Genomic DNA, 24620 nt, shown 5'->3' with positions numbered 1-24620 from the left:
TCATAAAGTTAGTGCTTAAAATAACACACACTAGCACAGTGGGTCAGATCATAGTTGAGCTGAAAAAAACATTGTAGGCAAAAATTGCACTGTTGTGAATCAGATCAGCACTGCTTACCAATACCAAGGTTCATATTCAACAAGTGATATAATGACAAAGTAGTGAATAAAGTCATAGAGCTCAGGCTACTGTTTATAGAGCTCAGGCAACTGTCTTTAGAGCTCAGGCTACTGTCTATAGAGCTCAGGCTACTGTCTATAGAGCTCAGGCTATTGTCTATAGAGCTCAAGCAACTGTCTATAGAGCTCAGGCTACTGTCTATAGAGCTCAGGCAACTGCCTATAGAGCTCAGGCTACTGTCTATAGAGCTCAGGCAAATGTCTATAGAGCTCAGGCAACTGTTTATAGAGCCCAGGCAACTGTCCATAGAGCTCAGGTTATGGTCAATATAGCTCAGGCTACAGTTTTGAGAGCCCAGGCTACTGTCTATAGAGCTCAGGCTACTATCTATACTGCCTTGGCTACTGTCTACAGAGGCCAGGCTACTGTTCATATAACACAGGCTAATGTCTATAGAGCCCAAGCTACTGTATATAGAGCACATGCTACTCTCTACTGTATATAGAGCTCAGGCTATTGTCTACAGAGCTCAGGCTACTGTCTATAGAGCCCAGGCTACTGTCTATAGAGCCCAGGCTACTGTCTATAAAGCTCAGGCTACTGTTTACAGAGCCCAGGCTACTACTGCCTATTAACCCTTCTCGTCAAATGACTGCACATCCCACTTTACTTGTATAACACACTACTATAATCAGAGTTCACTTGAAGGGCTTACCTGCCACAGCAGGGCAGCATGGAGAAGAAATTACAGCCGCGAGTCTCCCGTCTGTAGAGTGGGGAGTGGGGTGGGTCTGTACATTCATCCATAAACTCATGAAGCTCACTCTTGGGGAAACCGTGTTCATAGTAGTACTGTAATACAACACAACAGTTATGTTATACAATATAGTACAAAATAAGAGTGCTGTAATGCGATATAACAGTTGTGTAACACAACACAGTACAATATATAAGTACTTCATTACAACAACAGTTTCAAAGTAAAGCGCAACATAAAGTGTAAATACAACATAATAATAGGCCTACTGCTGTATAATACAACAATCAACAGACAAATACAGAACTGATGAAGTACATGTAGATTCTGGAGGAAAAACCGTTCAAAATTAATCATGCTGTCACACAACAATAAAATACATCAGATACACACGTAACGTGGCATGCTGTAAAAGTCCTTGGAACCATTAATACTCCAGAATCTATGAGAGCAATTAACTAGTCTGGTAAGAACAGTGCGATTAAACTTTCTAGTACATGAATATCAGTCAATGACCAAATGATTATGGTGTTGCCGCAGCCATATTGTGGTCATCTAGTGACTGAATGCTGACACAATGTAGTATGCACCATACCAAAATGTCCCAATGTATGAATTTGATACATGTAAGTCATGATCTCAAAAGTAAACAAATGAACTTCCCTTCTTTATTTATTTAATCCATCGCACAGAAAAATTTGTTACATAACCGTTGGTCATCAGGCTTATGGGTAGAGAAACCCAGAGTGGACCACCACTCTTCATACCCAGGTATCTGACAAATCTGACTAAAACTAATAGCAGAAACCAATGGGAGCTGGAATTGAGAATGGAAGCAAAGGAATTGTTGAGTCTCTGAATATAAATGAAAAAGTCTCTGAATGTTGGAACCTTGACAGGTCTTCTGGCATTTATTTATTTATCTGATCAGTGTCAGAGCGCGTTGTACTTAACGTTATTTCTATTTTACAATGGTGCTCTGTTGTGTGAGTGAAGGAAACTAGTCAGTCAGAGGAAAACCAGAGTAACCCAGCGGCTACAAGGTAAACCTCCTTATATACGGCTGCGGACCAGTCCCTATCTGTACAATTTGTACAATTTTTTACCGTAAGGAGAAAAGCAAAACAAAGAAGCTTGGGCTTAAGCTCACCTTGATGGTTTCGTAGGTGTCCATGATGACTGCGATGAAGAGACTGAGCACAACATAGATGAAAAGACTGATGAAGATGTAGAGGTAATTCGGCTGTAGTACCATATGTAGTTGTTATTGGTCTGGGTGGCCGAGAAGGTTACAAACATGTCGTCACCATTGATTAGCGAAAACAGACATTCAGAGGTAGAGCTTGGGTGACGGAACTGTGATAAAAGGATAGGGCAAGGGTCAGAAAATACTTCAAAGGCTGAGAATACTTTAACATCAAAGAATATTTCAAGGTTAGGGAATATCTTAACAGAAAGCTACAACTACAGGTATGCTGCAAATCTAATGTGGGTCAAATAAGATCATCAGGTGATAAATTACCCTGGAACACAGGTATGTGGAATATGAAGATTTTAGAGAGTGAAACACATCCAAGCAGTGGCCACAGTGTGATAGGAACAACCTGTGTACTTGGGATGTCATGCACATTTTATGATAGGATTTTATGATGAATGAACCAGCCACAGAACAGCTTTGCTGGGAGTACTGTAGGCCATTATCTCTACAATGATGTGATAGGGGCCTAGAACGACCCAGCCACAGAACAGCTTTGCTGGGAGTACTGTAGGCCATTATCTCTACAATGATGTAATAGGTGCCCAGAACGACCCAGCCACAGAACAGCTTTGCTGGGAGTACTGTAGGCCATTATCTCTACAATGATGTGATAGGGGCCTAGAACGACCCAGCCACAGAACAGCTTTGCTGGGAGTACTGTAGGCCTTACCTCTACAATGATGTGATAGGTGCCCAGAACGACCCAGCACAGAACAGCTTTGCTGGGAGCATTGTGAGCCATTATCTTTACCTTGATGTGATAGGGGCCAAGAACGACCCAGCCACAGAAAAGGAACCCACAGTACAACATCAGAGCACAGACAGAGAACCGCAGCACATTGGGAAAATGCCCTTTTTAATGTCAACACTAAAATCTGAAACAATCATAAAAATCTTTGCACATTTATATACATGTACACAAAGATATATTAGTCATGTTGATTAGATTTAAACACACGTAATGTGATTGTAGGCAAAGAGAAATTTATATGCTGTGAATAATATCAGCAGTTTTACATAGTTCACCAAAGTCTCAACTCCGAGAAGTTCTATATTTCGGAACATGATTCCTAAAGATCACTCAAAATACAGAAAGAGAGAAATCTGTCGAGAATGTCGTTTCTTAGAGTTGTGACTTTGGTCAAGTAGGTTAAATCAAACAATTTTACACAAAATGTACAAGGAGAAGTCTTCTAAAGAAGAGTCCATACATGGACACACACACCCGGTCTACATGGCCCCTGCAGACATAAACCACCCAGTCTATATGGCTCTGCAGACAAAAACCACCAGGTCTATATGGCCCTGCAGACATAAACCACCCGGTCTACATAGCCCTGCAGACATAAACCACCTGGTCTATATGGCCCTGCAGACATAAACCACCTGGTCTATATGGCCCTGCAGACATAAACCACCTGGTCTATATGGCCCTGCAGACATAAACCACCTGGTCTACATGGCCCTGCAGACATAAACCACCTTGTCTAAACGGCCCTGTAGACATAAACCACCCAGTCTACATGACCCTGCAGACATAAACCACCTGGTCTATATGGCCCTGCAGACATAAACCACCCGGTCTACATGACCCTGCAGACATAAACCACTCGGTCTATATGGTCCTGCAGACATAAATCACACAGTCTGTATGGCTCTGCAGACATAAACCACCTGGTCTATATGGCCCTGTAGACATAAACCACCTGGTCTATATGGCCCTGCAGACATAAACCACCTTGTCTAAACGGCCCTGTAGACATAAACCACCCAGTCTACATGGCAATGCCGGAAAAAAAACAACCTGGTCTATATGGCCCTGCAGAACCACCCGGTCTATATAGCCCTGCAGACATAAACCACCCGGCCTATATGGCCCTGCAGACATAAACCACTCGGTCTATACGGCCCTGTAGACATAAACCAACTGGTCTATATGGCCCTGCAGACATACACCACCTGGTCTATATGGCCCTGCAGACATAAACCACCTGGTCTATATGGCCCTGCAGACATACACCACCTGGTCTATATGGCCCTGCAGACATAAACCACCTGGTGTATATGGCCCTGCAGACATAACCAACCCAGTCTATATGGCCCTGCATACATAAACCACCTGGTCTATATGGCCCTGCAGACATAAACCACCAGGTCTATATAGCCCTGCAGACATAAACCACCTGGTCTATATGGCTGTGCAGACATAAACCATCTGGTATATATGGCCCTGTAGACATAAACCACCTGGTCTATATGGCCCTGCAGACATAAACCACCCAGTCTATATGGCCCTGCAGACATAAACCACCTGGTCTATATGGCCCTGCAGAACCACCCGGTCTATATAGCCCTGCAGACATAAACCACCCGGCCTATATGGCCCTGCAGATATAAACCACTCGGTCTATATTGCCCTGCAGACATAAACCATCTGGTCTATATGGTCCTGCAGACATAAACCAACTGGTCTATACGGCCCTGTAGACATAAACCACCTGGTCTATATGGCCCTGCAGACACAACCAACCCAGTCTATATGGTCCTGCAGACATAAACCACCCAGTCTATATGGCCCTGCAGACATAAACCACCAGGTCTATATGGCCTTGCAGACATAAACCACCCGGTCTATATGGCCCTGCAGACATAAACCACCTGGTCTATATGGCCCTGTAGACATAAACCACCCGGTCTATATGGCCCTGCAGACATAAACCACCTGGTCTATATGGCCCTGCAGACATAAACCACTCGGTCTATATGGCCCTGCAGACATAAACCACCCGGGTCTATATGGCCCTGCAGACATAAACCACTCGGTCTATATGGCCCTGCAGACATAAACCACCTGGTCTATATGGCCCTGTAGATTGGTGTTTTGGGTTGCCAGGGTTTAAGCTGCTCTGTATGCCCAGGCTTAGATGCCTATCAGTCTAACATTAGAAAATGTCTTTCCCTGTAAAATGTCTAGGTTACTTACATTATACTTTTTAAAGAAGCCCAGATATCTTAACACACCGAACCAGGCCATGAGGTTTCCTGTTCCTAACATCATACTGCACAGGTCATAGTTCTCTGAGGAACTCTGTGCACGCTGAAAATGTAAAACCAAAAATTTGTTCTTCCACGACTGGCCAATAAAAACTACATAAACATGTACACACATTCGAAGGTGGGTTTTCAAGTCCTTATTATCGTCTCACAGTGCCACAAACTTGAATGAAATTCTTATGGAAGAGTTTTACAATTAGGTTAATTAATCAAAATTGTATTAGGTATAAATTATTATTACTCTGATTCCAAGGAGAGAAGCCATGTAATGCTGAAAGGTCGACCATAACGGCTTGGATGGGTCACTGACCTGCCCTTATCTTATGGCTTTATCTCAACCTTGACTTACCTTAGTTTCCAGTTGTATCTTGAACGCGGTTCCGACTACAGTAAGGATGTCATTACATATGATCAGCACATACCAAAAGTTCCAGAACTCAAGTCTGTCGGATGTGCCCAGGGTTTTGTTGTGTTTGTTTTTGAAGTATCTAGCAACCTCCTGCACAAAAACAGAAAAAAAGACTGGCACTTTAAACACACTTATTTATTCATTTTATTGAAATACAACACTATTTGTTTTATATATAACAAAACTCTAAATAATGAAGGCATTAGAGCCATTAGTCATTATATCCACGCTTTTCTTTTCGTTCTTTTTCCACTCATTTTGAGTTCACCCTTCCATGCAATCTTCCTATTACCTGAGGTGAACATTCTATTCATATCTTAGCTACCATATACATATAAGCTGTATATTTCTCACCAATGCTTTGTTAATATTTACCATTGTCACTCTTGTGTATAAAAGTAAATGTGTACATTCTTGTTATTGGCATACTCCTGATCAATACAGAATATCGAAATGTCACTTCAGCATTTGGAAATACACTGATTTTGTTTTATTTCACTGATATAGATGCACATTTTCTGTAGTAATCACGAAGATTTAGTACAGTCTTATGGAAACAGGTACACGCTAAACAATGAAATATAGCACTACCTTCTTTATCACGGGCCCACAAGGGACTTTCCTCAAATATTCACATTGTCCACAATTCCATGTTCAAACTGAATAACCACATTTTCATGCCAAAACCACATACCATGTTTAGTGCCTGTGCCCTGGCTAAGGGTCTGATACAGAACCGAAATCACATACCATCTTAAGTTTCTGTGCCCTGGCTAATGACCTAATACAGAGCAGACAGGACAGCAGACTGACCATCATCACCATAGCGTCAAACGCTGTCAGCTCTCGCCGACGTGCATCATTATCGGCTGAAACACACAGACTGACAATCATCAACATGAACACAACATGGATAACATAAGCAACCACTGGGCCAAGCTTCATAAAAATTGATCAAAAGTAACACTCGGATCAACAGGTATCAAAACCACTGATGTCTGAAAATCCTAATGTGAAACACATAAATTATTCACTTGATAATTATTTGCTTGATGGTTTATGTGATAGAACACAAGTACAGATGAAACAGTATATCAAGTTTCCAGTTCCAATAACCATACCTTTATAAATGATCTCCCCTTTACAGACAAGCGCTGAGACATAAGTATCCAGTTCCAATAACCATACCTTTATAAATGATCTCCCCTTTACAGACAAGCGCTGAGACATAAGTATCCAGTTCCAATAACCATACCTTTATAAATGATCTCCCCTTTACAGACAAGCGCTGACACATTAGTATCCAGTTCCAATAACCATACCTTTATAAATGATCTCCCCTTTACAGACAAGCGCTGACACATAAGTATCCAGTTCCAATAACCGTACCTTTATAAATGATCTCCCCTTTACAGACAAGCGCTGAGACATAAGTATCCAGTTCCAATAACCATACCTTTATAAATGATCTCCCCTTTACAGACAAGCGCTGAGACATAAGTATCCAGTTCCAATAACCATACCTTTATAAATGATCTCCCCTTTACAGACAAGCGCTGAGACATAAGTATCCAGTTCCAATAACCATACCTTTATAAATGATCTCCCCTTTACAGACAAGCGCTGAGACATAAGTATCCAGTTCTACTAACATCTGACCATCATGGTCATTGTTGTCAAAAGTTATCTGCAAGAAACAATACAAAAATAATACATACTACATATGTGCATTTTCACGGCAGGTGTATATGTTGTGGGTGGATTGGTTCTTGTTTCTATGTGATATAACAGGTTTTGGGACAGATTCTCAGAAGTTTATGTTTTATACAATATTGTTATGCAATATTTTGTTTTGCAAATATTAATTATTTTTTCTACCAGACGAACACTATCTCTATTATAAACTTTAGTCCGGTGAATATATGAATAAAAATGGCAAATCAAAATGGCAGATCTTCCATTTTACTAGCTGCCTTTTCTTAGCCTAATCAATCTGAAGTTGATTTATACCGTTTGAATTTTACATCTTGCCTGGGTTATTAATATGTATATAATTTTCTGAATTCTGATACCCCTTGGGTGAATTCAACTCAAATTCAAGTATGCAATGTTCTTTTTCAATGTTATGGGCTGTACACAAGTCATATTTGACTTTATCCAATTAAAATACTTATTACTCCTGATGGAATAAACACCAATGAAATAAATAAAAAAAAATTAAATTAAAAACATAAAATATGTATACATTTTTTGGCTTTTATGTCTTTCTATACATGTGTATATTTCAGTGCTGTATTGACTGACGATATTTTTTTTTGGTTTTAATATATATGTATTTAGTTTTGGCACACATCACTGATTGGAATGGAGCTGCCCTCACCATCTCCCCTTCTTTGGTGTTACATACATAAAAATCTGACAATAACTGGGTTGATAAATCCTGGGCAAAAAGGTCAACTTAAACACGTAGACAGACCGGAAAGATGAGACTACTTTGAGGAGGACATAGTGAACATTCACCTGAGCGATGTACTTGTAGTTTACAACGTGAGCAAAATGCTGCAATACCTTAGGAAAATGTTCATGTCACAATCATTCATGGAACTGGTAAACTTTGAACGGCCATTCTTGGTTTGACCCTTTTTCTAATAATGGTGAAAAAGTTTTAATTTTATTTATTTACTTGATTGGTGTTTTACACCATACTCAAGAATATTTCACTTATAGGACGACGGCCAGCATTATGGTGGGAGGAAACCGGGCAGAGCCCAGTGGAAACCCACAACCATACGCAGGTTGCTGCCAGACGGAAAATGTTTTAAGCTGTGTTCAGTATAAAACTTAACAGCTTTTGAGTTAAGCTGGTAACAAACTGTAACATTTTTTCTGCATCAGACCCTTAAGATGGACAGTGTTATCTCCCCTTGAATACAGATGTCCAGTAAGTCATACTAACACAGCAGTATAAGTCCATGATAAATAATTATCCCTCAGAACATGGAAATAATTTATCTATTTGTTCATTTATATGGTAGGTGTTTTATGTCGTGTTCAAAAATATTTCACTTATACGATGGCGGCCAGCATTATGATGGGAGGAAACAACATGGGCATAAAATCAAAAATGCTAATTATTTTGCTTTGGTGATCGAATGGACTGAACAGGCATGTGGCAAGCTGAAAGTGGGGATTACTCACAGTTATATTAAACTTGTAACACTCGGGTGCGGCACGTTGAGCGTATGTTTCTAAATTCACAGACTTCAGGGCAAACTTCAACTGTACCTCCAAGAGCCTGAAAACCATACATTAGTAAATGATTGATGTGGTCTGAGTGTTATGCATGTATTACAATTGCTGATACTAGAAGAGCTCTCAGAACACAAGATTTAGTACAAACCTGTCAAAGTTCAGGGATTTGTTCTTTTCTTCCAGGAACTTCTGAATATCGTAAACCATCTCTGTACGATTTGTGGTGGAATTGAAAACTGCGACTTTGTGCACAAAGAAACACTCTGAAAATATCGTAAAAGATTTTGCTGACACAATGTACATGTAGAGAAAATGACTGACCGACTGAAAACATCATACAGGAGTTTCTAGAGACACACTGCACGTACATGTAGATCTACCTATGCAGAGTGATTGATAAGGTGAAGACATCCTAACAGCCATTATGGACACAGTGCAGCTATATGTAAGTACATGTATATACACATCAACTGATTGACTGAATGAATGTTCACTTTAAAGTTGGCATGACATGACATCTTACATATGACAACAATATCTTTCAATTCTTCAAGCTTTTCAACTGCCTTTGCAACCAATATTTTGAAACATTCTGAGAGAACTAGTGGGTGTAAAGAAACTGTGAGTTTTATGAAGTTTGCTTCTTTAATGACATAAACAAATCATTCTTAGCCTCATTTTCAAAATGATTATACATGTATGCCAAAATTGCACTGAAGAAAGGGCTTAAGTGAAATGGCTGAACCAAGATGATGTACAGATGGCAAGATTAACAATACCTGTTTTCAGTTCCGAGTCGAAGATGAATGTGTTATTGTCGTAGACGGTTCCAACTGCATAAGTCACCTTACACAGCTGTACTGGTAATGCTGACCCGTTGACATCACGTATGACGCGAAATCCACCCAGTGCAATCAAAGGTGTTTGTTCATACTGAAACATGCCAGCAATTCACATCTGTGACCTCAGTGGTATTTGTCATAGTTCGTGGCACTAAACTCAATGGAGTCTTTGTTATAATTTGACTCCCCACCCTAAGACTGACACTACACTGTACACATGCCTCATTTATTTGTTTCTTTTACTTTTTTTTTCTTTACACTTAACTGTTTTTAATATTTTACTTATATCAGGTAGTCAGGTTTATTGTTGGAGGTAACTGGGCTAAGCACTAGACACTAAACAAATGCAGCGTTCAGGCATACCAGACGGTTGGCCCACAAGGAACAGCTGAGTGCTATACTCAGCAAGATTTTTCCTCTACCTCTACTCCTACCCTAAGTTATCTCCATGTGACACTTCATATACATATATTCTTACATGGAGAAAACCATGAAAACATTGTTCCCTGTTGAAAATCTGCAATAAGCATTAACAAAAGGAAAGGACTGCAACAAAATATCACAGCACCAACAGGAAAGTTGAAATTTTAAACATTTTTGAGTGTATAATTTAAGTATATAAATCAATTAAAAAATAGGTGAAAGTATCTTCAGGTCCATGTATACACTCTGCTGGTATGTCCTAATAAAGCTCGTACCTGGTAGTACTTGTACCTCAGTGTTACTAACCAACATCATTTTTCTTACCCGCCGTAAGGCAAAGTTCATATGGTTGATAACTTCTGTTTTCTCATAGATGGCATAAACCCCTGTGGCAGGGGGGTAGGGCATCGTCTCAAAGCTGGGGTCCCAGCCTTTCAGAAAGAGGTGTTTAAAAGACACTGTGTTTCGCTCCACAAACTCCACAAAATTAGACCTCTCATAACCAAATGTGGCCAGCTGGAAGTAGATTTAAAAACAATGTCATGACTATAACTGTCTTTCATCCAAACAGGACATTTTACATTTGTTACTAGATCTACATGTAAATACAATATGAATTAACCTACAAATACTGGCTTCAAATAACTTATATTTCAAGTTAAATTTTTTTGGCTTGGGAAATTCAAATTGATTTCAAGTTCTTGATATTCTAAGATTCTAAGATAATTTTGTGTTTTAATTTGATTGATGCACATTAAGACAAGTTTCTCACCTGGATTGTTAACAATAAAATTTTTAGCACTTGTAATCCCAATTTCCATGGAAACCTTCGCTTGGCTTTCCATTTTTCGCATGGATCCATAAAGAAGAATTTCAGTTTTCTGCGTAGGCGATCCTCCATGCCTGGTGTATAGAGTGTGCCAGGCTTGACTTGTTCTGTTGATCCTGTCATGTTGATGGACGCTGTCGTAGACAGGAAGTCGTGATCCTCTGAGTTAATTCTATCTACCACAATGGATGGGATAGAGTTTGGAGGGCCGGAGTTAACTTCCCCTTGACAGTTCTCGACCATATTTTTTAGCTCTGAAAGATGTAAAAACTCACATAATTTCATGCATAGCTATGATATTGTACATTTCTAAACTTCAGAAATGCATGTGCCCAATCCATTCTTGACCTTTCAAGCCTCAGCACATGTATTTTCAGTCTGAAGTATTTACCTTGTTTGATTTAACTTATCTGATCTTGGTGGCCATTATGTAAATTTCCCAACATTATGACCATTCAATGAGAAACAAACAACAAAGACCATTTTCATGTTAAGGAAATGCTTCAAGAATGTTTAAAACTAGACCAATCAGAATGGAAGTGGACAATCACTTTATATGTGCTTAAATCATACAACACCTCCATGTACACAGTGTTAGGCATTCAGTTGTTCTGAACACACAGTCATCAGTTTCTGGGCTAGGTTTTCTTACCATTGTTCTAGGTTGGCCTTGGGTTACACTTGTAGCACAGAATTTTAAACAGTGCTGCAAATGTGACACAGCAATACAACTTAAAACAAATGAGCCCGGATCTGTCAGGTCTTCACAAGTTTTACGGACACCTGACCTATTAACATGTAGAAGTTTGTTACCTGAATTACACAGCACGACTAGAATATTAGTCGGTTTAGCAACATGGGCTTTTTCCACATAGCAGAGTACATGAAAGTAAACTACCTGTTCCTTACAAATTATACAAAACAACGCACTATCCAGTGGAGAACATGCTAGGATAACTTCACTATGTCCATGGTTACAGATCCCATTGATATATGACACTGAACCATACCGGACCAGGCTCTTTTCACCAACGTGAGTTTTCGAATTCAGATCAACACAGAAAACTGAATGTATTCAAAATGACGCAAAGATAATTACCACCATATCATAATACAGTGACACACAAAGAAGACACCTGATCAACCTTTTGACAGATCACTTATGGTGCAGAGATATCCCATGTTAATAGGTTGACGTTGACGTTAACCCTGGCCCTGCCAGCCACCTGTCAGCATATGCTTCAAGCAATCTGTACACCAAGGTCAGAGAAAACAAGGGTTAAAACACAGGCTCTGAACTACAAAAATGGGAAGCTGGACTTCTGCACCATCCTAATGTGCTCGAGACAAATCTTGACCTATAAATTATATCTACGCACAGTGTATAACAGTATACCGTAATTCTTCAGCATTTTTGTACATTTGCACGACTTTCCAATGTATACAGGTGTGTGTAGATCTACTTCTAAAGAGCTGTGGACAAGTAAATATTTCTCAGCCAGAACCTTGTGGTAAGATCATTAAAAAGACCTCATTAAAATGATCGTCATAAAGAAAGATTTATTGCATTCAAGCGTTTATTTCTACCTTTATGTCTATTGGTGGGGGGTGGGGGAATTAGGGTATCCCTACACATGTATAGATATGTGTGACACTGAGTGCTTTCAATACAGATACCAGGAGCTACATGTCCAAGGCCTGCCAATGACATAACATAGATCAGACAACGACTTAACCATTTTCATTCCAGAACTCTTATGGATATGGAAAATGAAAACTCATTTACACAAAGCTGTGTGTTATTCTTAACATGGATGCAAAATATGAACAACTTCATAAAATACAGTACTACCCTAAATGACCATAAAATTCGACAATGACTGAATTTCTCATTTTCCTATTTTATCAAGTTCTGCTGATGTTAGAAGGGTGTTTCGAGGTTTGCTTGGAACATGGGATGATATTCTACTGGAAAATTGTAAGTTTCACCACCAAAAATAATGATTTCAGACAATTATTTGCCTCTAAAAATGTGCTTTTGTGGACCAAATTTTTGGTCATTTAGGGCACTTATACACATAAGACACCACCTGTGACCCCAAACATTTTATCGCGCTTGAGTTTAACATGTAAAAACCAATTACTGGTTTTAAAGGAAAGCCAAACTGGTGCAAAACCTGATGTCAACACATGCAGTACTTTTAAGACAGCAACCCAAACATTTACCTGAAAATTGCTATCCCTAGTTACTGCATGCCGACAATGAGGTTTGACATTATAAAACTACAGCTGTACTGGGTACAGAGAGGTTAGACATCCATGGCTTTTAAGACAGCAACCCATTTACCTGAAAATTGCTATCCCTAGTTACTGCATGCCGACAATGAGGTTTGACATCATAAAACTACAGCTGTACTGGGTACAGACAGGTTAAACATCCATGGTTTTTAAGACAACTCTCATCAACTCTCACTTAGTAAGCTATCTAGGCCATGGGTAGTGAACACAGTCAAAATAACTACATGTATTTGGGGATAAGGCTTGAGAACAAGACGACATATTGCCCCTAAAATAAAACATATAACTGTTCAATCTTTATTATTCAGTTCTGTATCATTTACTGTTTAAAACCTTAAGCTTATAAACAAAATTATAATTGCACAATTGTGTTTCAAATATCCTTCAATAATTTTCAAACACGGCTTACCTGCTCAATTCACTTAATATTTATTTGTTGGTTACATGTATAAGCCTGCTGATGCATAAAACAATTTGTGTAAGCCTTCCGATGCATAAAACAATTTGTGTAAGCCTGCTGATACATAAAACAATTTGTATAAGCCTCCTGATGCATTAAACAATTTGTATAAGCCTCCTGATGCATAAAACAATTTGTGTAAGCCTGCTGATACATAAAACAATTTGTATAAGCCTGCTGATACATAAAACAATTTGTATAAGCCTGCTGATGCATAAAACAATTTGTATAAGCCTGCTGATACATAAAACAATTTGTATAAGCCTGCTGATACATAAAACAATTTGTATAAGCCTCCTGATGCATTAAACAATTTGTATAAGCCTCCTGATGCATAAAACAATTTGTGTAAGCCTGCTGATACATAAAACAATTTGTATAAGCCTGCTGATACATAAAACAATTTGTATAAGCCTCCTGATGCATAAAACAATTTGTATAAGCCTGCCGATACACAAAACAATTTGTATAAGCCTGCTGATGCATAAAACAATTTGTATAAGCCTGCTGATGCATAAAACAATTTGTATAAGCCTTCTGATGCATAAAACAATTTGTGTAAGCCTGCTGATACATAAAACAATTTGTATAAGCCTGCTGATGCATAAAACAATTTGTATAAGCCTCCTGATGCATAAAACAATTTGTATAAGCCTGCTGATACATCAAACAATTTGTATAAGCTTCCTGATGCATTAAACAATTTGTATAAGTCCCTGATGCATTAAACAATTTGTATAAGCCTCCTGATGCATAAAACAATTTGTATAAGCCTGCTGATACATAAAACAATTTGTATAAGCCTGCTGATGCATAAAACAATTTGTATAAGCCTGCTGATACATAAAACAATTTGTATAAGCCTGCTGATACATCAAACAATTTGTATAAACCTGCTGATGCATAAAACAATTTGTATTAGCCTGCTGATACATCAGATAATTTGTATAAGCCTGCTGATACACAAAACAATTTGTATAAGCCTGCTGATACATAAAACAATTTGTATAAGCCTGCTGGTGCATAAAACAACTTCTATAAGCATATTCAGTTTTAACCCAAGATGTGCAAGAGCAACTTTAGGCCATTATTTAATACCAAATTTGGTTCCTTGAACCAACCTTGAAATATACACTTCATAAAAACACAGAAATTCATGAGTATCTGGCTAACCCAAGTTAGAGTAGAGCAGTGGCAGTCTCATTTTGTGATCAAAATATAATATCCATTACAAAAACCAAGTTAAAGCAAAAACAATACATACATGCATGCACTGTGATAATGATAATATTTATACGACAAAGTTCTGTTGGTAGTTTACAAAAATATCAGTGGCAATTTCAAAGTGGCAAACTTACCTCATCATTGTGACGGTAATTCCTATTGTGGTAAGATTATCCTTAAAAAAGTATATGAAGCATCAGCAGCTAGTGCGGGAGAAACTACTCCATGTATTACAGCGTTCTATTCCCTTTGAAAGCAAACGCTCAGATTAGTGTGATGGTGAACATAATTTATTATAATAGCCATAGCACATTTGTACCACATGTCACCGAGCAATAACTAAATCACCTGATAAACTAAAGCATACCGTGTGATTGTTAAACTGCTCAAGCTACAGGGGTTCAGGAAAGTCAGGGAGGTTAAAACATTTGTGGCTGGCTGTAACATAATACAATCAGGAAACTCTACACCTGCTGATGTCAACACAACATCTTGTCCTCAGACAGGTTGGCCAGAGACAGAATGTGGTCTTGTATCATCACCTGTAAAGTATGTAGTGAATCACACAGCTTTCAGGGAGCTAACATCAACAGCTACTTATACATACATGTACATGTGGTTAAGCTCTGTCTATCTTTGGCTGTTCTATCAACTAGGATCACCACATCACAAGACTGATAATATTTAAGGTGTAATCACGGTAACACAGTTTTATCATGATTTAAAGGTGTACACAGGCTTAGCCAGATGTATGTGTTTGTTTAATCCTAACACTTGAGGTATCAAAAATACAATCAGATATCAGCTATTTCATAAGCTAGATTAGAAAGAGCAAGAATGATACCTGTACTGAGGGATGGACATAGTGAAATATTCCTGGGGACATCGTAAATTGTAAGATTTATTATGGTGGTGGAAAACCAGGCAGAGCCCAGGTGAAACCCCCCATCATCTGCAGGTGCTGGCAGACATTCCCATATATGCTCCACAAAAGAAAGCCACCATGAGCTGGACTTGAAAGCACAGCGATCACATTGTTGAAAGGCCCAGGAGTCACTGTGCTGTATTAGCACACTAACCACTCTGGAACAAAGCCCTGTACCCATATATTAAGGCCACACTCCAGTCTGCTGAAACTTCCAGCCATTGGGATTCTTAGACACAAAACTTGGACAACATTACTGACAAAAATAATGCTTTTCGTGAGGTCTTAAGGCTGATCCATCCAGAGTAAGTTCATTTTACATTTCTTAGATATTATAAGACAGGAAAATTACCTTTTTAGGTGCCTTTTAAAACTAGGTTTGAGATAATGGTGAACTATAGTAACTATTGAAGACATTTTCTGGGCCTTTATAATCTGGATTATTGCATCACACCTAACCTCCCAAAAAAGTACTACAAAATCAATTCATTCTAGCTTTCTGGAGGAATTTATTCTAGCTCTTAAAAATATTTTATAACATAGTATATGTATGACTCAAATCAGAGTGCGCCTTTCTGTATGTTGTCACCTTGATATAACAAAGCTCTCCTTGAGACATTAGACAGTTACTGTAAGCGTAAACAGGCTTACATCAAACTCCACCAGTTTTGACCATTTAGTATCACATGATGCAAAGCTGGTGGAGGATATATAACCAATCGTATCTGACCCCAAAGGTGAGAGAGGTCACACTATCAAGGTAGTCTAAACAGTGGTATACAGCTGACAGGTATACCACCAGTCAACACTGTCTTATCTCTTGTGCTAAGCCACACAGAGTGGCCAGAGTATTATCTGTCAGTACAAGGAAATTGGTCACAGAGATAAGGTAATGGCTCAGATTTACACCTGTCTGTCCACTGACATTGATGTGGTCCTTGTTACTTGATCAGGTCTTCAGTCCAATGCTGTGATTCTTCAAACTGCTGGAAGTCTGTGTGATTGGCTGGGATGAGGCTACGGCCAGATTTTAGAACATTCAGGTTATGTCAATACATTCATCTATGTCATCAGATTGATTTTCATGTTAATAAGCCACCAATAATTACTGCTATTCTCCATTTCACTGCTGGAATTCATAAATGGTATTAAAATATCTTTTTGTAGTTTCAAAGTTAGATTAAGTACTGTACTTGACCCCAAAGTTCTGCTGATCTAAAGCAGGTGTGATATGGTTTCTGTGGGAGGCAGGTTCATATCATAGACTTTAATCAGCCAAAGTAATATTTTAAGACCATTATTTGCCTATGAAAATATGTTTTTTTTAGAACAAAACAAAACATGTATTTCACAGCTGGAAATGTAGTGGAATTATGTCATAAACTCATGTTCCTGGAGTCCTTTCCATTCCAATTTGTCTGATTTTGTGTTTGAACAGTGCATGCACGTATAACCCCATAGGCTACATGGACATAAAAACATACCACCATTAGAAACCTGCCTGGCCTATCTGGCTAAAACATTCTCGGAATAAACATTTGACAATCAAATGTACAGGGATTAAAATGAGCATAAACTAAAGTGGAAAACAAACCTTAGCTTTCATTAAATCCCAATTATTCTAAAGCTTAGAGAGAAACTGAAAAATCAATCATGCTGCAGCAGACCCTAAATTAACTTTCTTACCAGAAGATGTACACGTACATAGTGGGAGGAGAACACGGCTTCTATATAGAAATACGCAAGAACACATCAGACCAACTTCACAAAAAACAGGATGTACTAGCTTTGTGCACCCAATAAACTAAAGACAGAGAACACATACACCCATGGCAGGCAGCAGGATAGTTTTCTGCTACTCAGTATTGTAACTGAAAGTAAAAGAACACAAATTCCCAGAGCCCCACTCAGTGACACATCAAAGCGGCACAATTCTGTTAATATGTGAAGTGTCAAATCAAATACTTTTTTCTGCTATTTTCCAAAATCTACCTTTCCAAACTTACTTCCATTCTGCCAGTCAGTTGTGGACTCCAGTTCTTCTGAAGCTGAGGGCATGTTCTTGTATAATACTTTGAACCCAACACACAAACACACAAAATACTTGAACCAGGAAATTCAGTCATTTGACCTATGTAATCAAGCATGTGCTGTGTACCACACTACATGCGCATCCAAAGTTAGTCCTCTATAACAGTTTGTGGTGAACCACCAGCTATAGGTAGAGTAAAACTCCTGAATTGACAGTTACACATGTAGTACTGGTACTATATTATTAGGACATGAGGCTCCTCCACTGGCAGAAGAATGGCATCAAGCCATAATGCTGGTTTGTCACTTATCAGTCAGCCTTGTCCAAACAGAGTCAGTTAAGCGAACCATAGGTGTACAAAAGCTGACAAACTTCTATGCGTATTTCCCTCAAATCACAGCTGTATGATAAAATGGTATCTTAGTGCCCTATCAAGCTTACTACCTTATGGCTTTATCACTAGGTGGAATAGACTAGCGTGTTGACAAGACTAACATGATTAAGGGCTAAAACCAGGGTAGCTTGTATGGGTGGGTCAACATCTAACCCAACAACGTAAACCTACACCCTCCACGGATGAGGAAGTAACAACAGAATTCATAAATCACCTTGAAAATAAAAAGCAATGAAACACAAAAACAGGGGTATCCGTTCATAATTCCCACAATACTTGATGCCCTACATGTACATGTATATCACTCATTTCAAAAAGCGGCTTACTGATGTATTCTACAGGACACACATATACCTTAATAGAGTCATAAGTATTTCAATATTTTCCCAAAAGACCTCATGCATTTTGGATCATTTTGCCATTTGAGGCAAACTGTGGGTGATAAAACGTGTACTGGTGAAGAGCTGGCTTAAAAAAATCAGACAAGTTTTAATTCTGACTTTTATATTTAACTAATAAGCTACATATACATGTATGTACCTACATGTTAACTCATTACCCTCACAACTTTCATCTTCATCTCAGCTCATATCTATTAAACTCACTGACTTCAGCACTCGGCACACTACTCATACATGATGTCATACATGTACTTCAGCACTCGGCACACTGCTCATACATGACATCATACATGTGCTTCATCACTCCACACACTGCTAATACATAACATCACACGTACTTCAGCACTCTGCACACTGCTCATACATGATGTCATACATGTACTTCAACATTAAAAGCAATAACAAAACAGATAATGCAGAATTTAACACTTTTCTCAGATCACAAGAAATCTACCATGCTAATTTTCCTGAATGCCAAGATAACAAATTAATTACAGTTCTAGAATGCGAATTTAAAAATTACTAATAAATTTGTTTTAATTATTTTATCAGTAAACTTGACAGTAGCAATTTTAAATTAACCACTATGAAGCATATGGAATGTCCTGCTAGACTCTTTGAAGCTAGATTTATATGGTCTGGGCTTTCTAATCTATCTCATTTTCTGAAGATAAAAAGCTTTTCAGTTTAAATTCATTTTGTAAGGGCATTAACACAAAGAAACTTTATTAGCTGCCCTAAAATCCATGTTTTCACTGGGACATGTCACTTGAGCACCTGAATAATGATTAATTTATCTGATTGGTGTTTTAGGCGGTACTCACGAATATTTCATTTATACAATGGTAGCTAACACTATGGTGGGAGAAAACCAAGATCAGGGGATGAATAACTATGAACAAACTATTGTCACAAACTTAAATTTAACATCCATTTATTTTATCATATGCTTATCTCCATTTTTAAAGAGAAGATAGTAATACACTGTAACTGGGCTATACATCTAGGGCTTTAATGAGTTCTATTCAAGATGTCTCACAGTACACGGCTGACATGAACACTATTCCCATAGTCTATGCTCTTATCACGTGATATTTAACAACACATGAGCATTTAAGCCACAAATCAGAATGTCAGGCTATAAAGTGATCCACATGTAGGTCATCATTATGACAAAGCAAAAACACACCATATGACCTCATTTTCTCTTCCTTAATCCTAACCATCAAGATCTAGGAGAACTATTATTTTATGGTTTGGATGAATATTTCATTCTTCCAAAAACCCCCATCCTTCATGGACTGTGTTCTTGATGATTATTTTTTGACGAATATTTCATACTTCATGGACAGCATTTCTGATGAATATTTCCTTGTTCAAAAAAATACCCATCCTCAATGGACAGTGGTCTTGATGAATACTTCCTTATTCAAAAACATACTCATCCTTAATGGACACGGATTCTGATGAATACTTCCTTACTCCAAAATATACCCATCCTCAATAGACAGTGGTTTTGATGAATACTTCCTTACTCAAAAATATACCCATCTTCAATGGACAGTCGTTTTCATGAACACTTCCTTACTTAAAAACATACCCATCCACAGTGGACAGTGTTTTTCAGGAATACTTCCTTACTCAAAAACATACCCATCCTCAATAGATAGCGGTTTTGATGAATACTTCCTTACTCAGAAAAATACCCATCATTATACCTAACATGGTCATTATGTTACATGGCTATACCCAGCTTGATCCTATGTCTGCCCACTTAGAGGTGGACACTTACACCTTAGAGGTAGGTTACCAACTCTGTTCCAATCCATCCATACAGTTTCACTAACACTTAAGTGCTTACAGGCATGCAATCGAGGGGAGACAACTTCATGAAAATGGTAGAGTGGTCTCCCCTTCTGTGACTTTCGGTCCTCTATGGATTAACAGGTCTAAATGTACATGAATTATCAGATGTAAGTGACATCTGTGTGAAATCAAAAGTCAGTGAAATGTTGAAGAGGCTGATTACCACCCTAGAGCCTAGCTTTTACAGTGAAAGACAGCGCGTGACTAATGTTTATGTCCACTGAAAGACTACCATTGAAAGTATCTTAAACTGCATCAAATAGCTCTTTTTTTTTAGCTTTTTTCAACCCAGTAAAAGTTTAGCGAAACTTCGTCTTGACACAGCTTCCGTGCGTCTCCATTATCGACTGTAAGGAGATGTCACGTTTACTCTAGCTCTCTAAAGTCTAAGTTATTTTCAGTATTATTATCCAAGCAGTAGCCAATGACAGATAAAAATTGTGGACTTCGGCGATGAAGGTCCAAGTGATAAACAGCTTTCTCGGAAATAGGACATACTGGAAGAATATTTCTTCCACTGCTTGAACTGTTGATACTGCTATATCATTTACAGTTTAGGTAGCCTGCAGATACACGGCCAGGGTATTCCTGGTTCAGGTCTTTGGAGGGGTTGTGCTTGTGATTTTGATCCCTATCAAATATTTACAAAATTACAATTGTTGTACAACTAGATTCGTGTTCAATTCTGAAACAAATGGAAATAAATCTAGACATCGCCGAGGCGGATCTAGGTATTCAGCTGATGCTGAATTTTATGTTCCAGTTTTGTAGTGGTGGCTTTTAAGATGAGAGCAATTCTGACCTAGTTATCTCAGACGTCAGAGAAAGTACCTCCGCTTGAACATGGCGTTTCAATTATTTTTCAGTATTTTATATAAGAAAACAGAAAAAATCAATCCTTGTATGCAAGAAAGACAAAGGAGCAAAATTTAAATTCTTCAATTCTTATAAGTAGGCCTCGAGTATATTGTGGTATGGGCCAAAACGGTACGCTTCTGTTTGAAATAATTTAGGATACTGTTGTTGAATATTCTACAGCTTGTAAATCAACTAATGTTATGTCTGTGGTGGCATGTAAATGATACAGACCTGTCCCACAACCCTGTTTGAAAAGGTCCCTCCACTATACATAACTAAATCATTGTAAACAATATCAAAATGATCGTTATGTCTTATGCAGATCTGTGACACTTCATGGAGTGAATAGGTGAAGGTTATGTCACAGCAAAGGCCGCGCAATCTAATAGAAGCGTGTTTGAATGGATAAAATTCTCAAAATACCTGCCTTGATTCACATGAGCGACTTGCGCAGTATTGACATTTTCTTCTACATGTTATTTGGTGAAATCTCATTAAAATAATAAAGTATGATACTTTTTAGAAAGCTTGAGAATCCCACTGTCAACTGAAATATGTTTTAGCCAGTTGCTGTCTTGTCCCGTCATATCTCTGGTGGTAACACTCTCCCGGGGATATACAGATACCCCGTTAACTTATCTGCAGAGGTACATGAGTATTGACAATAGGCTTAAGACATGCTAAATAACACGGTACAAGCATGTAGTCACCTGTTTCCAGGAAGTAGTTTTATTACAGTTTACAAGTCAGATCACATCGTCGGATGATAGACTGCAGACTACATTTTGTGGTGCTGGTCCAAAGTCGTTTCATACCTTTACTTCTTATATATGTGGGAGGCTGGTATACGGCCTACTGCATATAGTGTTTATGGAATGGATTCAATCGCCTTTCATTTGACAAAATTTGGTGCGATCAAGGATGGCCCCAAACCAATGTCAGAGCGTACTTCATTTAAAAATGTGACCTCCCCTCATCAAATATGTTGAGGCTGTCAGTACAGCCATTTGTTTTGAGCATCACCAAGGAATCTCGGACATTTGCAGCCAAGGAAATAACAGATCAACATTGTGCTTATGATAAATCAACAGATGAAAACACAGATGAACATAAGTGTCTACAAATTAAGGCCATGTAGATGTATTTGATAGATAAGTTTTGCCTCTCATGCCATGTCACACTACCATGGCAACTGCATCCAGTTTTTACATGGAACATGCCCTGACGTTGGTTTGGGGTCATCCATGGCCGATCTTGGACTATGTACTACTGCCAGATCCTTACGATAAACTCTATCATCCGCCAATCCTACACGGATCATACGGCCATGAGGGGCGGATGTTGGCACCATCCTGATCGCATCTTACTCATTCTAGCCAGTAAAAATTGAGCTAGCCCAATACATGACTTCAAGTTTTGCTGTCCCGTTTCTCAACAAAGTTTCTCAGTGTCAGTGGAAATGCACAATCATGCATTATTGCTTAAATTATGTATAATTTATGTATAATTTCTATTATAACTATGCACTATATTTAGCACTTACTAGCGAATAATTGCGGAAACAGTAAAAACTCCATCTGCGTATTATTATGATTATGTGAGAATTTGTAACCACCCTCAGAACTACACCGTTTGTGGACGTTCAATAACAAGGTTGGTGTTGAACAATGTGGAATTCATTGTCAGTTAGAGGAGTTTATGTGTAAATGTTAGTGTATGTTGTAAAATCCTCTGCGGATGATGGTCGGATCCTGGGCCCATCATGCACAGACAGTACACCCATCTTGGCTGTATGATCGGTGTATGATGTGAAGATCTTCCTGGGATATTATGCCCTTCCTACACAGATTTTCTGACCCACATCTGTGCCAGATATATCATTAGGATTGAGCAGTACTGTAGCTTTGCACGTCAGCATCATTAGATCATGGAGGTACAATATAAGGAGGCACTACTCGCCCTGGTTATGGAGGACTGAACTGCTGGTCTATTGAGTTATGAAAAGACTTTATGCTCTCTTGCCCCCCTTCGACGTACACTTAATGTTAACGATCAGCTAGACTTGCCCAGAAAAGAAGGTTTCTATAAGGAACACATATATTACCTCTACATGTAGCATTTTTTCCTGCAAATACATCGTAATAAGCTGGTCACCAGCCGGTTCTAAACAGCTTATAAAATGATCTATGAGCATGTTTGATTGACAGCTGTAAGATACTTGGTTATGTTGTTACAGTAATCTGAAAAAGACTGTGCTCTAAACTGATTTTTCGTAATTTGAAATACCTTCCTATCAACTGAGAAAAATAAAATTTCGTGTGAAATAACATATCAAGTTATTGACTGATAAAGTGAATTGAAGGATGGAAGCATATTTTCAGAGAAAATCAGTGTTAAAAAATTTTTAAAATTTGATTAGCCTTGGAGAAAATCACGATATTGCCTGTCTTTGCCAGAATACTGAAATACTTTCCAATTGGTTTTCAAAAAAAAGATTATCCCAACCAAACGAGCAAAATGAAAAGTGCATACACACCACGTTTTTTAGGAGATGGAAGCGCGAATTCCGAGTTTTTGGAAGTAATGCAAAAGATATTTCTGAAACATTTTCCTCTCAGCACATTCACACAAGAGTTTGTGGATATCTTAAGTCTCCATCAACACACGTATCATGGCTGTTCACCGGCTTGTGCCTAGGCCTGAAAAAGCCAGACAGCTCTAACCTCCTGTCACAACAGAGAGCGGCCCTTGCGAAGTCGATAACGTACACTGAACACTTTGAATCCCCATAGTTGTGTCTCCTATTCTACCTCCATGGTTAGATCAGTTGATGAGTCACATACTTACAATAACCTGTCACTTAGCTATTCTCACTTCAATACGTACCTGTGCGATGCTTTTTCCTTAATTTATGCTTGTCGTGTGAGGGTGCGAGAAGCGAATTTCCTCGCCGTTTTCTCGAAACACCATTTTCCTGACTTTTGAACACATCATTGTCACTGTCAGTTTCATTGTCACTCACTTTTGGCTTGTCAAGCAAACTGTCCGAACTTGCCCGCCCTCTAGCCTCCATTACTTCAAGATTCGGACTTCTCCGTCCAAATGAAGAAATATGAGACGCACTCATGTCGACTTTAGCTTTCTTCGTCGATAATGACACGCAACATAAAGATACATTCAAGAGGAATCACTTTAAAGCAAGGTTTCACTTTCGTAC

At 38.6% G+C, this 24620-nt stretch overlaps 1 protein-coding gene across 1 annotated transcript in view; it reads right to left on the bottom strand.

Annotated features, from left to right (window-relative positions):
• LOC135470380 (mucolipin-3-like) overlaps nt 1-24620 on the bottom strand; it is a 25965-nt gene extending 1345 nt beyond the window's left edge. Inside the window, 15 exon segments of the mRNA XM_064749283.1 lie at nt 837-973; nt 2029-2117; nt 2120-2234; nt 2888-2983; nt 2985-3011; nt 5120-5233; nt 5540-5689; nt 6350-6468; nt 7190-7286; nt 8798-8894; nt 9000-9114; nt 9631-9784; nt 10441-10632; nt 10889-11199; nt 24290-24620. Coding sequence (XP_064605353.1) covers nt 837-973; nt 2029-2117; nt 2120-2234; nt 2888-2983; nt 2985-3011; nt 5120-5233; nt 5540-5689; nt 6350-6468; nt 7190-7286; nt 8798-8894; nt 9000-9114; nt 9631-9784; nt 10441-10632; nt 10889-11199; nt 24290-24530 — 2054 coding nt within the window. The 5' untranslated portion in view covers nt 24531-24620.

Source organism: Liolophura sinensis, chromosome 7 (assembly GCF_032854445.1).
Source record: "Liolophura sinensis isolate JHLJ2023 chromosome 7, CUHK_Ljap_v2, whole genome shotgun sequence".
In the NCBI taxonomy this organism is placed as follows: Eukaryota; Metazoa; Mollusca; class Polyplacophora; order Chitonida; family Chitonidae; genus Liolophura; species Liolophura sinensis.
The sequence above is the reverse complement of the archived record's forward strand: the minus strand, read 5'-3'. Positions and strand labels throughout refer to the sequence as shown.